This window comes from Brachyistius frenatus, unplaced genomic scaffold, assembly GCF_029030835.1.
Source record: "Brachyistius frenatus isolate BFR_SWC_R1_liver_20210118 unplaced genomic scaffold, ASM2903083v1 Contig_19, whole genome shotgun sequence".
In the NCBI taxonomy this organism is placed as follows: domain Eukaryota; kingdom Metazoa; phylum Chordata; class Actinopteri; family Embiotocidae; genus Brachyistius; species Brachyistius frenatus.
Genome location: NW_027210618.1, coordinates 1220235 through 1235530, shown reverse-complemented (window position 1 = coordinate 1235530; position 15296 = coordinate 1220235). Strand labels below are relative to the sequence as shown.

General features: G+C 43.3%; 1 protein-coding gene across 2 annotated transcripts in view; it reads right to left on the bottom strand.

The window, feature by feature from the left end:
- Window positions 1-15296, bottom strand: part of LOC138619050 (PDZ domain-containing RING finger protein 4-like) — a 123695-nt gene that overhangs the window by 43570 nt on the left and 64829 nt on the right. Inside the window, exon 1 of one of the 2 annotated variants that reach the window (XM_069695253.1) lies at window positions 9922-10302. The exons of the other annotated variant lie outside the window; for it this stretch is intronic. Within the exon in view, the coding sequence (XP_069551354.1) occupies window positions 9922-9990 (69 nt within the window). The 5' untranslated portion in view covers window positions 9991-10302. Of the gene's footprint in view, window positions 1-9921; window positions 10303-15296 lie in introns of those variants that run through there. 2 annotated transcript variants of the gene reach the window in all.

The following is a 15296-nucleotide window of genomic DNA, read 5'->3' as shown; positions in this document are numbered from 1 at the left end:
CGAATGATTCCTCTTGTTGTCAGTCGTCTTTGAATTTGAGCCCCGAGGAATGGGTGTTAGATGTATTCACGGAGCTTCTTATCGCTTTCCTCCCCAGAGCTCTGGCCATGTGAGCTGTGGAGCAGGGAGGTGTGAGAGTGTGTCACTCTTCCCATCAAATGGCTGTCAGGCCGGGCTTATCATGGGAGCTGCAGGGGGTGCCCGCTGACCTGTGGAGTGACACCCAGCACGGCTGCCTCGCCCGGGGGGCTTTGTGTCACCCCGACACCACCACCGAAGCCAACACTCCTCCAACCCCCAACACGCATGCACAGACGGATAGCCTGACCTCTGCCAGCATCAGTCCTATGCTTTTGCTGACACAAGCACACACACACCTGTCACAGACAATCTGCACCTACAGAGTCACAGGAGTCCTGCAGTGGTTAAAGTATAAAAGTAAGAGCAACGATCGAAAAGAGGACTCGGAGAGTAAAAAGGCAGACATCGGGTGGAGAAGGCCCGTCAATGAAAGCATCCATCACAAGAACTCAAAGCCTTTGTCACCTCTTTTTTATCGAATATAGATGACGCAGGCAGCCCCTGCCCTGACACCACCCGATTTCTCCAAATGTCACAGACGATGTTGGAGCTGATACTTTATGACCAGAGGGGAGTGGGGGGAGACTGGATGCTGAAGGCATTAAATGATACAGATAAGAGAAAGCATGTGTATACTGTCAGGTCCTCCCTCATCTTACCAGCCGCAAAAACAGGACCTGGTTTTAGTCACCATCCAGCAGCAACACTGAAAACACCAACAGCATTGTAGATGATTTACATTATCAAAAATATAGAAAATCACAAAATGAATTGTCTCCATTAACTGTAAAGTCATTTAGATCTCAGATAATTTATTACCAGCATACATCAACTATTAGTGGTACCGTATCATAAGTATATGAAATCAATTTGCAACAAACGGACATACTGTACTGTCACGACTAAACGCAGGTCATTGTGATGAACATCAATTTAATTGTCGTAAATGACAATTTCCCATATTTTGTACATAGTGAAAAACTATAATGTGTATTGACGATAACCGTCATATTTACAAAATGAAATATTGATATAATGTTGATTAGACATATACAATAACATCGTGTCCAGCTCCAGTATTTACCTGGTTTAGAACCCAACACATTACGTGATAATATTGCTCCTTTGTGCTGGCTGCCACTCGCCATATATCTAACAGAGAAAGAGTCAGCTAGTTAAATTGTAATTAACAGCAGGCATCTCTAGGCTTGTTGGATCCGTTTGGACAGAGTCATTTGCTTAAAAATATGCAAATATACGTACCATGTATACCACCTTCTGCACTTTGGGTTTTGAGTCATTGCCAATTTTATTTATCTTTGTATCTATTTAAATGTTCAAAAACTGCATGTTTTATTAAGACAAAAAAAACAACAACATTACTTAGACCTATTTTATCAGATTGTTTCACTCTTAAAAGTTACTATGGCAAAAGGCATGCTAGAAAATGCTAATTTGCTTGTCCAAAGCCATCATTCTATGACCATCTATTTCGGTAGGCCACTGAAGAGCAGCTTTGTGTTGACACTGAGGTTGGTTCTTCAGTCTTTCTTGATATGTTTTATGGCACTGAAGCCCATCTTTGCAGGGAATCACCAGCAAACTGTACAAAACATATCACACTTGCTATTTTTGTAAGTGATAGGTAGAGATAGCATTTATTTTCTTTAAAACATGCAGTTTTCAAACATTTTAGTAAAGATAAATCAAAATGAATAACATATGGTAGGACTCAAAGTGCACAAGATGGGAAGGTGGTGCCTGGGTCCTTATTATAAATACTGCCTCACATCATTCATTCATTTCATAGCAAGTAGTACTCGGTATGAAAGAGCAATACCATTACCTTATATCACTACAAATTTAACGCAACAGTGTTCCGCGCTTTTATTATTTTCTTCATATAATAAATATAATAATTGAGGAGTGAAAATCTGATGTCTTGACAGCACTAAGCCCTGTTTTACGCCAGGTCAACTATTTAACAAAATTGTTTAAGCACTCAGATTAAACTATCATTTAAGCGCTAACTGAAAACTTTAATTTTGAAATCTGAATCAAAATATCTTAGTTAATGATTTATAAGAGATTATTAAACTTCATTTTGGTCTGTGTAGGTGTGGTATTGCCAAACGCAAGAAGGGAATAAGGGAAAAACGTGTAATTATGTCCCCAAAGTGCCATTATTTAGTCTCTGTCTGTATGTACCGATAACCACAATGAACTGAAATAAATGCAGAGCAGTGAGCAGTGCAGGCTAGCAATGTGGAAGAAAACAATGGATCTGCATGCCACCAGCAAGCTCTAGTGATGCAATGCCAGGGGTGACAAATCAAACAAAGACACGCTATCCAACATGTGCTTGAGCGCTATCAGGAACATACTCTGGGAACTGGTGGCACTCGGTGCATAGCCAGTAAGGGATCCAGGTTTGGTGTTAATTCATGTCCCTAGATTCGACCAAAATCCTTATTCCACTACCAAAACGAAACACCCCTACAAATGTCAGTCAATTTCCATTCCAAATCATAGATTTCTAATCTCTGATTTATGCCCAGAAATACCAGACGTAACTTCATTCCACCCGTTATGGCTGTTGCATGAATAGACCCTGTTTTTTCGTTGAAATCCATCCCAGCGTACAATCCTCACTAATTGGGAAGAGAGAGGGGAAGATTCATTCGCTTGAATGGCAATAAATTAATGAGTGCCCTTCTGTCTGCTTAAACACAGATAATCTGCTAAGAGGCACCCTGGATGCAGATGCACAGCCCCCTGTGTGTATCCCATAGTTCTTTGTTTTCACCGATGTTTGTAGTGAAAGGCACAAGCTGTCATGTCTGTTGTTCGCACTCCACACATAATACACACACACACACACACACACACACACACACACACACACACACACACACACACACACACACACACACACACACACACACACACACACACACACACACACACACACACACACACACACACACACACACACTTGCAGCAATGAGGCACAGACGTAAACCTATTTAGACAGAGACACAAATAATTCTGAGCATACGCACACATTTCTATGCACACACGCATGCTGATATGTCCATAAACAATCACGCTTGCACACATTAGAGTTGCATGTGTGCAAACAAAAAAAAAAAAGCTGCTTTGAAATGCATAATGTCAGGATCTGAGTTATAAAGTCATGGGTAATAATAATGGGGCCAGACAATTATGCCTTCTTTGTCCTTTGCTTACTGGCAGAGATACAGTAACAAACAAAAAGATGGGGACAGAAAATATTTCATTTCCCCCAAGCCACAGTAACGTGATGTTTCCCAGCTCTTTACACGCATACACAACAACTGAGTCATCTTATACTCGGCTCAATCCATTAAATAGATGCTCTGGTTCACTGGGGATTGGCGTTGAGATACTCAGGCATGTAGTTCATTTTCTCCATTGCTCCTCCAGTCTGATTGAAGTTGACTGCCTTTGATCTTGATGAGAATGTCAAAGTAAAACACGCATTAAGACAATGCTAAGTATTACTCACAGATGACGCCACACTGATGTCATCCTCTACTGCCAAAGTTAGACTCACCTAGTATGTAAGAAAGTGAGATTATATGTATCCCAATGAACTAATGAGGTGATGGATGTAATGAAAGGAAGGAGAATGGTTTAATCACTTCCAGGACTTTGTTTGCCTCTGTAATTGGTTTCCTTTTGTTTCCACGGCACGTTAGATGAGACCCTCCTATCAGCCTTTGAAAATAAGTCCTTCCACATCCGACACCCAGCGGTGAGATGCAGAGAAATTTGTTCTCAGATAAACAGCTTTGGTTCCCTAAGGAAAGTGGTATGTCATGGTTTATTTGTGAAGCTCTTCCTCGCCGGGACCTGTGAGTGAGATGAAAGAAATCGGTACAGACGGAAGCGCAAACAGAAGATAAAACTAAATTTGAAAAGCCGAGTTGGGTTGGAGAGCCGTAAGGAGAAGGGGAGGGAGGGGGGTTTAGAGACTTGATATGTAGCTGAAAAGGTCAGCTGGGTCCTTATTGAGATAAGAAACAGATGAAACAGAAAAGGTCAATTCATCAGCTCCCCCCTAAATCCCTTCAGCTCCTCCATTGTGAGATTTAGAGGACTCAATGATAAAACCCATTGACTTCATGTCTCGTGGCAAATAAGGCGTCATCTATATTTGAGGACTACAGCATACATCTCTGGGCCAAATTATGTGATCTGGATTTTAAGTAACTTTTTCATACCACCTAATCTAAAACATTGTATTTAAAAAGAAACAATTTGAGCTACTGAAATATGATGTACAGAAACAGTGAAGCAAATGAAAATGTTATTCACACAAAATTAGACTGAAATCTCTCATTACAAAGTCAGCATGAGGTAGTGGTTATGAAACACCCTTTGCCAGCGTATTCAACCTGGTAAGTATGGCAAAAGCATTCGACGCTGAGAGAGTAGCTATAGAGTGACGAGGTAAATAATGCTCCTTTGTAAACAGCCTAAGTAGAAATAGATCATTGCAGCATATTTAGAGCTCAATTTCAGCTGCTGGAAACCCCGAGACAGACAGTAGCAAAGCTTGCAGACATCCCTTTGTGCTGTAATCAAACACGGCTGGCTGACAGATTAGACAGAAGCTATAGGATGAAACATAGAAAGCGCACTGGAGCTGATGATGGGGCTGACTCAGAAATATGACTCTGTATATTACTGAGGCATGAGACAGATTTGTGTGAATGCATCTGTCCATCTGTGTGCCTATGTCCCGTATGACAGCTTCAAAAATATGGACCTCTGCATTGTTTGATAATTGTAAACGCAGCGCCGAAAACCCAGATTATATTTCAGGCTAATCTTTTCTGGGTGGACACAAGATCAATCAAGCCCCACATTTTTCTCGCCTCCCCCTCTTTCTTCACTCCTTTCAATTTTAATGGTTGAGGAACATCTTTCAAAAAAACATAATGGGACAAGCAGATGGATGAGAACATTTGTAGCTAACTGTCTGGAGATAGTGCTGAAGATGTGGTGGGGGGTGAGAGCAAGGTTCAATAGCCTTAATGAACCATCAAAGCCATCACAGACATATGATACAGGCATACTCATCAAACAGGGTAGTGAGATGGCTGCTGGTTCTAGAGGTATCTTTCGCCAGTGTCAATTCTGATTTTACAAGAGATATGCAAACAATTTGTTTATGATTATTAATCTGCTGAGTACTTTCTGAATTATGAAATTTCATAGTATCGTTAAAAAAAAAAGAACAAAGAAAGTTATCCAAACAGTCCACAACCTAAAGTTATTCTGTCTATCAGATAAAATAGTGGGAGATGGAGGTGAGCCTCACACTTGTGAAATTTGGCGTCTATTATCAAATCATCTCTGACCTCTCGTCTTACATTTTTATTCACAAAGTCTTGTACATTAATAATAATATTATTAAAGTAAAAGCCAGAAGCATGTGTAAAGAAAACAGAATTGGGCCCTAAATGCTTCCTTGAGGAACACCATTATCGAGCTTGCAGCTCTATACACTGTATAAAGTAATGACCTTGCTTAAACAGATAACACGAATGTAAACTCTGGTTCAGGCTTTCAGTTTGTGAAAGCAGGCAGCTCAGTGCAGCTTGCCAACCTTTTCCTCAGGAAGTCTGGCTGCTGTGATAGCAATTCAACCTTTTACTGAATACATATCCATTACACACATGGCCGGTGGTGTTCCAGAAGCAGCAGCAAGTCAGCTGTGCCCTCTTTAGACCGTCCTCGGTCCACAGGTTTCACATCTGGTGCTGCTACACAAAACAGAATATCCACCCCGTTGCAGGACCAATCTCCTGGGAATTGCCTTTCCCCTCGATAACAAATGAATCCCAGATCTGCTTTATTTTGTGTCCGTCTGTCCCGTCCTGTCAACCTCATGACGATGCGCAACATGACATTGCTAAACTGTTAAATTCCATTACAGTTGGCCCCCTGAGCACCGACACACTCTAAAATTAATGAACACTGCTTTTATAGTTTGAATATTCACTAAGCCTGCGTTTTTTGTTTCCTGAAGAAAGTGTGTGTGTGTGTGTGTGTGTGTGTGTGTGTGTGTGTGTGTGTGTGTGTGTGTGTGTGTGTGTGTGTGTGTGTGTGTGTGTGTGTGTGTGTGTGTGTGTGCGCTGCTGGTGCCTCATTCTCATTCATATGCATCAGCAAGTTATCAGGGACTGCTGTGCCTCATTGAGCTGAGAAGCTGCTTTCCATTTATTTCTCAAATGCAGTGGAGAGTGATTCTTCTCCTGCCTAATAAAACTTATAAAACTGACTATACTGCTTTCAAAACTTCAACCACCAAAAAAAAGAAAGCAGGGCTCATTGCAAAATCACAAAACAGGATAATGAAATATGGAGGGTCTGTGCTCTGGGCTGCGAAGGATGAAATTCATTACCCAGCACCATTAAGAGCAGCGGGCTGCCTCCGTAGCCTAATCGAGGCTTTACTGTTACTGTTGACACACATTGCAGTCCCGCCAGGGCCTTTGTTGTGATCGCAACCCTTAAAACTAAAATAAAATTGTTGTCAGAAGACAATGCAGACCATTAATGCATCCACTCACTGTAAAAATCTCATCCTAACTCTCAGCTACGCTGCATTGCTCCTCTCATCAACATCTGCCATCCTGCTAATTAGGCCCAAAAAAGCCACACATCACTGGGTTTTAGTGGTGCACAGACAATGTGTGACACTCACGAGGGGAGCTCATGGACACAGAGGGAATTACAAAGCCCTACCAGATTACAGAGCGAATCAACTACAGTATGTTATTGTCTGCAAAAATGGCCTGAGCAGCCGCGTAGTGGAGTATGCACGCTGGAAGAATCTGGCTGACCACAGCGCGAGTGTTGCTGAACAAGGGGTCAGGAGGTTCAAATGCGCTTAACACTCGTCGACCAAAAATGAGACAAAAACTTTACACGTTGCAGGACAATCACTGGAAGGTTAACTGGAGTGGAATCCAGCAGAGAGCGGATGAAGGAACAGTGGAAAGAAATGCAATCAACAGAGATGAGAGATCAGAGAACTCAGACAGAGAGAAAGGAAAACAGCTAGGAAGACAAAAAGAAAGAAAGATGGAAAACCAATATTCAATAGTGTGGATGAAAAAAAAAAAAAAATGGGAGTTTGAAAAGTGAAATTCAGAGAAAGAAGATTCCTGTGTCCTCTTGTCCGGGCAAGAAAGCTGATTCAATAAATAAAATATGTCAGCTCAGTGAGATAGCTTTGCAGGCCAGCTGAGAGAGGTGAACACATTTCCATGCAGAACACCCGCTGCCGTGAGAATAAAGGGAAAAGGGGAAAGGAGAGAGAGTGAGGGAGCAGGCTAGTCATAAATCTCCCACAGCTTGTGGGGTCAGGCAGACGGAGCGAGTGTCAAAATTGTTTCTGAGTGTGAAGGGAAGGGGAGGAAGGTGGCTAACCAACCCCTGTGACTGACTCCTGCTCTTCAAATCAACCTGCCACAAGGCTGGTCAGTCACGCTGTGACAACAGCAAGCCACTTCTGCCTCATTTGCATACACATTCACAGACTCTGTATAATCATAGTAGAGTAGAGTAGCGGGTCGGTGTGTGTGTGTGTGTGTGTGTGTGTGTGTGTGTGTGTGTGTGTGTGTGTGTGTGTGTGTGTGTGTGTGTGTGTGTGTGTGTGTGTGTGTGTGTGTGTGTGTTTCTGAACAATAGAAAGACAGAACAAACAGAGAAAGTAGTGAGAATGACAAAAAACGAGGGTGAAAGCTGAGCGAGACAGTCAGACGATATGTAAGAAAGAGGATTAGATTGCCTGTGGTGTGAGCAGCGAGCGCAGCTTTCTGCTGTCACAACACACTTTCCCAGACCACAAAGACATAGTGACACACTTGTGTAGCTACAGGGAGAGCACCGCGACTCAAGGAGATTTTCCTCCCTGACTGTCTTCCTCTTCTTTTCTCCCCTGTTTTTGGTATTTGCTGTTGCAGAGCATCTACTGCTTTTTTTGTTTTCTCAGAGGACCTGAGCAAGCAAGACAGTATGAGGAGGTGGCTTTCCAATGAGGTATATTGTTTCCTATTGATGAAAAGGCCAAACAGTCCACTTCTCTTCCCCCTCTATCCTCTCTTTATTGCTTCCCTGTGTTAATGAGGTTTCACCTGTTCCTAATCCTCCCTTTGATTTCCCTTTTACCCTGCATCTTGAACAGCTTACTCTCTATTCCCATACCAGTCTTTATCCTCCATACTCTATATCCTTCCCGCCTTCCCTCCCACAGTAGTGATCACAACGTAGGTGCTGATGTTGCAGCTCGTGCCTGAACCGGCTCGGTATATCAGTGGGTGGACAGACACACCAGAGAGCTCCTGTCAGCGGCGAGTGTGCCCTGGAGACTGGCCCACTTGGCGGATACTGATCCCCTCTGCTAAGCCACGAGAAAAGGAGTCCACACTATTTCTTAGGAAGTGTAGGGAGAGTCACAAAAGCCGAGATAAGCACCAAGACAGCACTATTTTTATGGTCGTTCGTGGAGAGGCAGGCGCTGCAGTGGCTACCTACTCATCCTTGCAGGTCCCGTGACAGTTCTGTCTGTTTGCTCATATTAAACAGACCATTAGTGAATGCAACCTCCTTCGCTGCTGATCTAGAGGCTTGCAGCACACGTCCAGTGGAGACCCTTTTTTCCACGCATTAATGCAGTTCAAAATCTCGCCCACAGCGTCCGTCACCAGAGTTTGGCGGCGTCTCAAGTTGCACAGAGGCTGAAAGCTACAGGCAGTGGTTAACCTAAGCTAGTTTACCACCCCTGCTTCTTCTCACCCCGTCGCTTCACAAGGGTAAAGAGAGACATTTCAAGCCTAATTAATGCACAGGATGGTTGTATAAAACTGCTAATGAGGCTCCGATCACAGTGGCATAAAGGCAGGTACCACCGAAGGGGAAGGGGTGAGCACTACTCCACTTCCAGGAGACGCAGCTTCACAGTTATTAGCCTGTCATAGCAAGAGGGCTGATGGGGAGCCGGGAGGTGGTGAGGTGAACGCTTGTTTATCTGTTTGGCTTCCCCTCAGACTATGAGATGGTGTCCTCTCTAATTGGCTTATTGTCTGACTAAATGCTGAAAATAATCGTATAAAAATACGTTTTATGCTGGGTGGGAACTGAAATATTTATCACAAAATATTTAAAAAAAACAACTCTCGCAGTAGTGTTCATATAATAAAGCATATTAATGAAACTGATATAACTGGTGCAGCCAAATGCACCAGATGTGCTGAGATCAAGCGCATCAACATCAAGTGTCCTCCAAGAAATGTAAAAAGAAAGCTGCTGGTACACTGAAGTGTAACAATAACAATAGAAGTGCCAAAAGAAAACTTTTTATTACGAAAAATGCTCAACAACCAATTGTGAACATCACAGAAGAAACTGGCACAAACACACAATGTAGTAGCACTCAGGTGCTACTACTCTCTCTAAAAAAAAAACTTGCTCTCTCAGCACAGTTCCTTCAACAGGATAAATGGGCTGCACACTAGCTGTTCTCGAAGCAACTGTTCATTACTCAAAACACATCTGCTGGTGAGTAAGAAGCCCCTCTCCATTATGCTGCCACACTTCCATCCTAGAAATAATCCCTCATTCATACCTTTTCCATCTTCTACATAAAATACTCCCAACGAGGCTTCTGTCTTGATTTATCCTCTTGCCAAAAACGAGCAGAAGCAGAACTGCCCTCTTCACAGACTGCATAATGAATCAACAACACACATAATCGATGCCAGAGTCAGCCGTGCCGGTGCTCACCTGTGCAATCTCATACAGCAGCTTGTAGTGTTCCTCTCGCTTCTGTAAAGTGCACAGATTGCAGCCCATTATAGTTGTCGTGGAAACGCCAGGCGTCCAATTCTCCCGGAGTAGTGGTGGCACGGACACAGGGGGTCACCCTCCACTCCGGAGCGCTGGTTCTCATCAGTCACTCCTTAGCAAGCATCTCCACCAGGCATCCCATTCACACATTCAGTCATAAATAGCCCCAGCTTCTGAGCTCCAGCTGAGTCTAACAGAAGAGCGGTCAGATGCGAACAGTGTGGCAGCAGCTTCAGCAGTCGTACAAGTGGCAAGCCGCCGTTTCAGCATCAGCCGGGGTGTCTCCTCTCTCCCGCTCCCTCTGTTTCAGACTCACACACACACACACACACACACACACACACGCTCACTCACCAGAGTTGTGACTCTCGCTCAGAGACACTCCCCCCTTTTTCTTCCTCACACATGACTACGCCAAGACCAGCTCATGAATAATGAGGGAGTGTGCTGGGATATTCATGAGTGAGGTGGGAGAAGAGGAGGGGACTGACGGAGAGGGAGGAGCATGTTGAAGCAGGAGCGCTGGTTCATTAAAACTGAGGCACAGTTACACAATAAGCTCCTTTGTGTGAGCAGCTCCTGTGAGCAGCCTAGGCAGGGCTGACAGTACCGAGGCGGCACACTACGGGCAGAGAAGGGTTTTCTAAGGCTTATGTTTAACCTGCCTGCATGTAAGGCTGTTCGTTGACAGTTTATCAGCTTCAGGAGGATATGTTGACGCGTAGTGTTTATTTCAGTGAATACACCGGTTAAGGTAATAATCACACAGTAAATACAACGACAGCACGTAGTTATAATAGGATTAATAATGAAAAACAACCAGTTGATAATCGATTCATATCTTGCAATTAATGAAATATGGTTAACTCCTGCCAGTTGCCGTCTTCTTAACAGGTTTTTTTGTTGTTGTTATATATCATTACATAAAGAATATATTTGTATTTGCAACTTTTGGTCTCAGAGATTTTAACAATTTTGATAATTTTTCTAATGGCAACAACTATAATTTTCCCTGAGTTTGCTGCTTTCCTGTCTTGTGTGTTAGACAAAACAAGAACTCCTCCATTGTTCTCCATTTCCCCCTCTTTATAGACCAAATTATTCACTGTTAAAGGAGAAAATAATCTGCCCGTGAATCAATAAAGAAAATAATTGCTGGATGCAGCCCTATTTACACTGAAGAGATGAGAGATTCAGCATTATAGTCCTTCTGGTGCTTCTACATCGCCACAACACGCAGTATGTCAGGAGTACATGCAGTTAATGGACCTCAACAGTACAGCACCTGATTTTCTTAAACGTGAAATATGAGTTGACACAGACAACAAGAATGAGAAGTAAAAAACTGTTTATCGCATATTTATAACTCAGGCACTGCAGGTATTAATGTGGATCCTCAAAGCAAATTGGCAATCAGCAAAGCCAGAGACTTCACAAACAATCTATCAACCACTGGCTTCTCTCAAACTGCGATAATTGTAAGATGATAGACCTTGATTATTGTCGCAGCAATGAAACCCCCTTTCACTAGCAGGAAACTACACTAACGAGCAATAACTGTTAACAAATTGGCCTTCCAGCCAACAGCGGAGCCGACTGTGCAGAATGTAGCAAAGAGTAGATGAGCGCTCATCAGCTGGCGACTGGGCATCCCACCCCCGGGGATTCAATAATCCGATTTTCTGGGCTTTAATTTTGCTCCTCTGTCTGGAGGCAAGCCAAACAGAAAGCTACATCACCATTATGATTAATACCATCCACCATCCTTCCTCTTTGTGTCTTCCATCAGGACCGTCCACCCCAGCAGCCACTCCTCAACCTGAAGAAGCCACAAGGAGTGGGTTTTCTGCAGTTGCCAGGCAATATCAAATCCATGAAGTGCTGTTCACTAAAGTGTCAATTTGACATCAAAGAGTTGTATTGGGAGACCGGGGAGCGCGGATATAATACTGCATTTGATGAACAGAGGTGCTATGTTTGCTTGCGGTACAATGGACTGTGGAGAAAATGTGAGTCAGAGGCAGTGTTCTGAAATTGTATATCAAGGACCGGTGCTAGGAAGTGCTCGCGAGCAAGAAGCAGTGCCTGTCCAGTTGCCTGTAGTCAGCAGAGATGGAAAATGTAAAACCATCAAGGATCAGATACAACATCCTCCCTGCAAAGAAATACAAATATTACACAGAGGATCTGCTGACTGAATCCAATATTAGTACAAGTGAAGAAGCGTTTCCAGGATGACCATCACTCTGTGTTGCTGTACTCACTGACCCATAAAGGTCAAGATGCTCATCGGTCACCCAAATGGACGTTCTCATCCAACTGTGAAGCGAGACTGATACAGTAGCCTCTGCCTGCGGTCAAGCAGCACCTCTCTCAATGGGACATGCAGATTGAAGGATGCTCTTTGAAGAGTGCATGAAGACTGACAAAAGCTCTTCAGGGGTGCTTTATGCCCGTCAGTTATTCAGTGTGACAGTGTAAATCTACCTGAGACTGCATTTCCAATGTAACCTTGGGCAAGATTTGCACATTAGAGTTGCATTTAGTAAAACCATTTACTTTCTAACAAGGTGATGCTCCAGAGGATGTACAATTTGTCTTTCTGCGTGTCCCTAAAAGGCCGTGGAAGTTTTGATTAATGTTAACAATTTGGGCAACTTAAATTTATTGTTTAACATTCATATGAAAAATAAAAGTAGCTGTTGTGGTAAAAGTCTGTATTTCATATTGATGAACAGTGATTCTGTCTCCTTCTCGTGTCCTTTCGACTTCCCAACCGTCCTTTTCTCCTGTCTGGCCGTCGTTTATCATTCGGTCTGCCCTTTGCCTGCTCGGGTAGAAACGGGCCCTCAGTCGTGTTCATTCTCTCAGTTAATGGGCCTCACATCACAGGGAACGGAGAAGCGATTTGTCCTCACAGCGATGGGTGTATTTTGAGGTTTCCTTAACTGGGTTTCTCTCAAACTGATATTTGAGCTCACCTTTAAACCTGGAGGTATAACCTTCAGCCGAGTGTGTAATGCAGGTATGCAGCATGGCCTGGTTGTAAACCCTTGTGCTCTCAGACATGTCTGCCTAATGCTCACACAGGCTGTTTCCTCTGTCTGCCTTGTCCCACATATGCCAATACATACAGGCCCACAAATATTAAAATGAGCAAGAAAAACATAACTGATCAGGATGCTGCTGGTGGGCAATATGAAGTCATAATCAGTACCCACAAATTGTCTTTGTATTGATTTCTTGTCTGGGGATAAATACCACCAACCATCACTCAGAGAACAAAAGTTGAATCAATTTAATATTCCACTGCAGTTGGTTCAACATGCTGACTTACACCGCATCTCAATGACTTTTAAAGCAAGTAAAATATGAAGTGTATTTTTATTTTCTCCTCTGGCTGCAACTCCTCGGGACAATTGTGGCTGCCAATCACTTCTATTGTGAGAAAAGATATTGGCAGCAGTTTAGAAGGAAGACGCTCATCGCAGAAGGTGATATTTATCATACTGAGTATTATTAAACCTAATAGATGCACAGCTCTGGTCTGGCTGGGACAGAAAAGTGGGGATCATCCCAAGCTTGTGGATGAAATATTTATATTTCAGTTTATGGTAACCTTGACAACAAATAGAGAGCATCTTAAAAGAGCTGGAGATTTAATATGAAGGAGGTATTGCTGTGATTACTTGTCTATGGCAATGTTTGTCAGGAATATCAAGTGTCCCCACAGTGTTTAATACATAAACAGGTTTATTAGGCCAGCTCTGACACATCAGGTGGGCGGAAATCTCCTCGGTGTGAGCGCTGAAGATTGAAATCCTGTTCACGTGAATGGAGAGCCGTGGGGATCCGAGAGTGGTTTGTGATTTGATGCGTGGCTCAGATCTGATCGCCCACCGCCACCATAAAGCAACCGCTTCTCCTGGGTATCCATGTGACCTGATTCGGGAGTAATTAAATGAGGGTCTTTTATGAATGAATCATCGCCGCAGCCGGCTCCGCTCATGACAGCTCCGACAGGAATCAGTCCAGCATGCACACACACAGGTGGGTGCTTCTAAGCCAGCGCAGCCAGACCGTGAGAGGCCAACCAAAACATTGTTCTCAATGACAATAAATTATTAAAAAGGCTTGAATCTTTATTTCATGTGGGAACATGACCACGGCTAAAAATAGCACGTTGTAGGCCGCCTTGCACGATAGAACATTCAATGTTGCTTTACAAGCAATCAGCATAATGGCCATTTAATTCATAGCCTGAAAAGCAATTTAAACTCATATTTCTGCCCACACAAAGCATCTATGGCTTTATTTTCAGACCCTGCAATTTACACTAATTATGAATTACTGCGTTAATTGACCCCGTGACTAGCATGTTTAGCCAGCAATATGATCGTTACTGCGCTATTAATGTGCGATGAGAGATTAGTTGGTAAGCAAAGTACAAAAATCGTTTTGCGTTTCTCAACAATTTATGGTGACGTTTAGAGGTCATTTTGAACAAAATTCAGCAAGCAAGCACTAAAAGAAGCAGTCTGCAATAGGTCTGTAATGTCGCTTCACACTTTGGAAATTCAAGTTTGTTTTGCTGCTCGTGAGCCTCTTCACCGAGACATCACACCATCCCTTTCACCTTTACACAAAGAGACACTGTAACACACCACACAACGCAGACGCTCCACATGAAATCTGGTTAACCCCGATGCCCCGTGTCTGCATGATGATCAAACAACGTGCAAATCGGACAGGAAAGCTCCCGTTTTTCCGGTCCCGACTTTGAAACTTCTGAGGAGGTGACACGTGCCGGGCGTCGGTTAAGTTAGGGGAGGACAAAAAAAAAAAAAAAAAACAGGAGGAGGCTAGAATGAAAATGTCTGTCTGTGGGATGAGGGTGAAATGCAAGTACGAGCGGTGCAGCTTTGATTTCTGCCTCACACTTAGGGCCTGATTTACTGAAGGTTTGCGTGTGCAAAAATCACATGCAAACTCCACACCGCCCGCAAAAAAAATGTCTTAAGCAGATCCACTGACGACGTGCAGTGAGGATGGCGTCTTTCAAATGTGCAGTTTAACACACGTTGTCCATTTTGCGTGTTTGCCTGCATGCGTATGTGATAGTGGACGTTTCTACTTGAACGTGCAAAATACTGGGAGGGGAACTGCAAATAGAACAATTTAGCACCCGCAATGATATTTACTAAACCTGAAAGTAGAAACAGGAGAAGTGATTGACATTTCTGAGTTATTGAATGAACTGAATGGTGATTGACAGCCAACAACAAGGAGGAGACGCGCAATACCAGCAATTA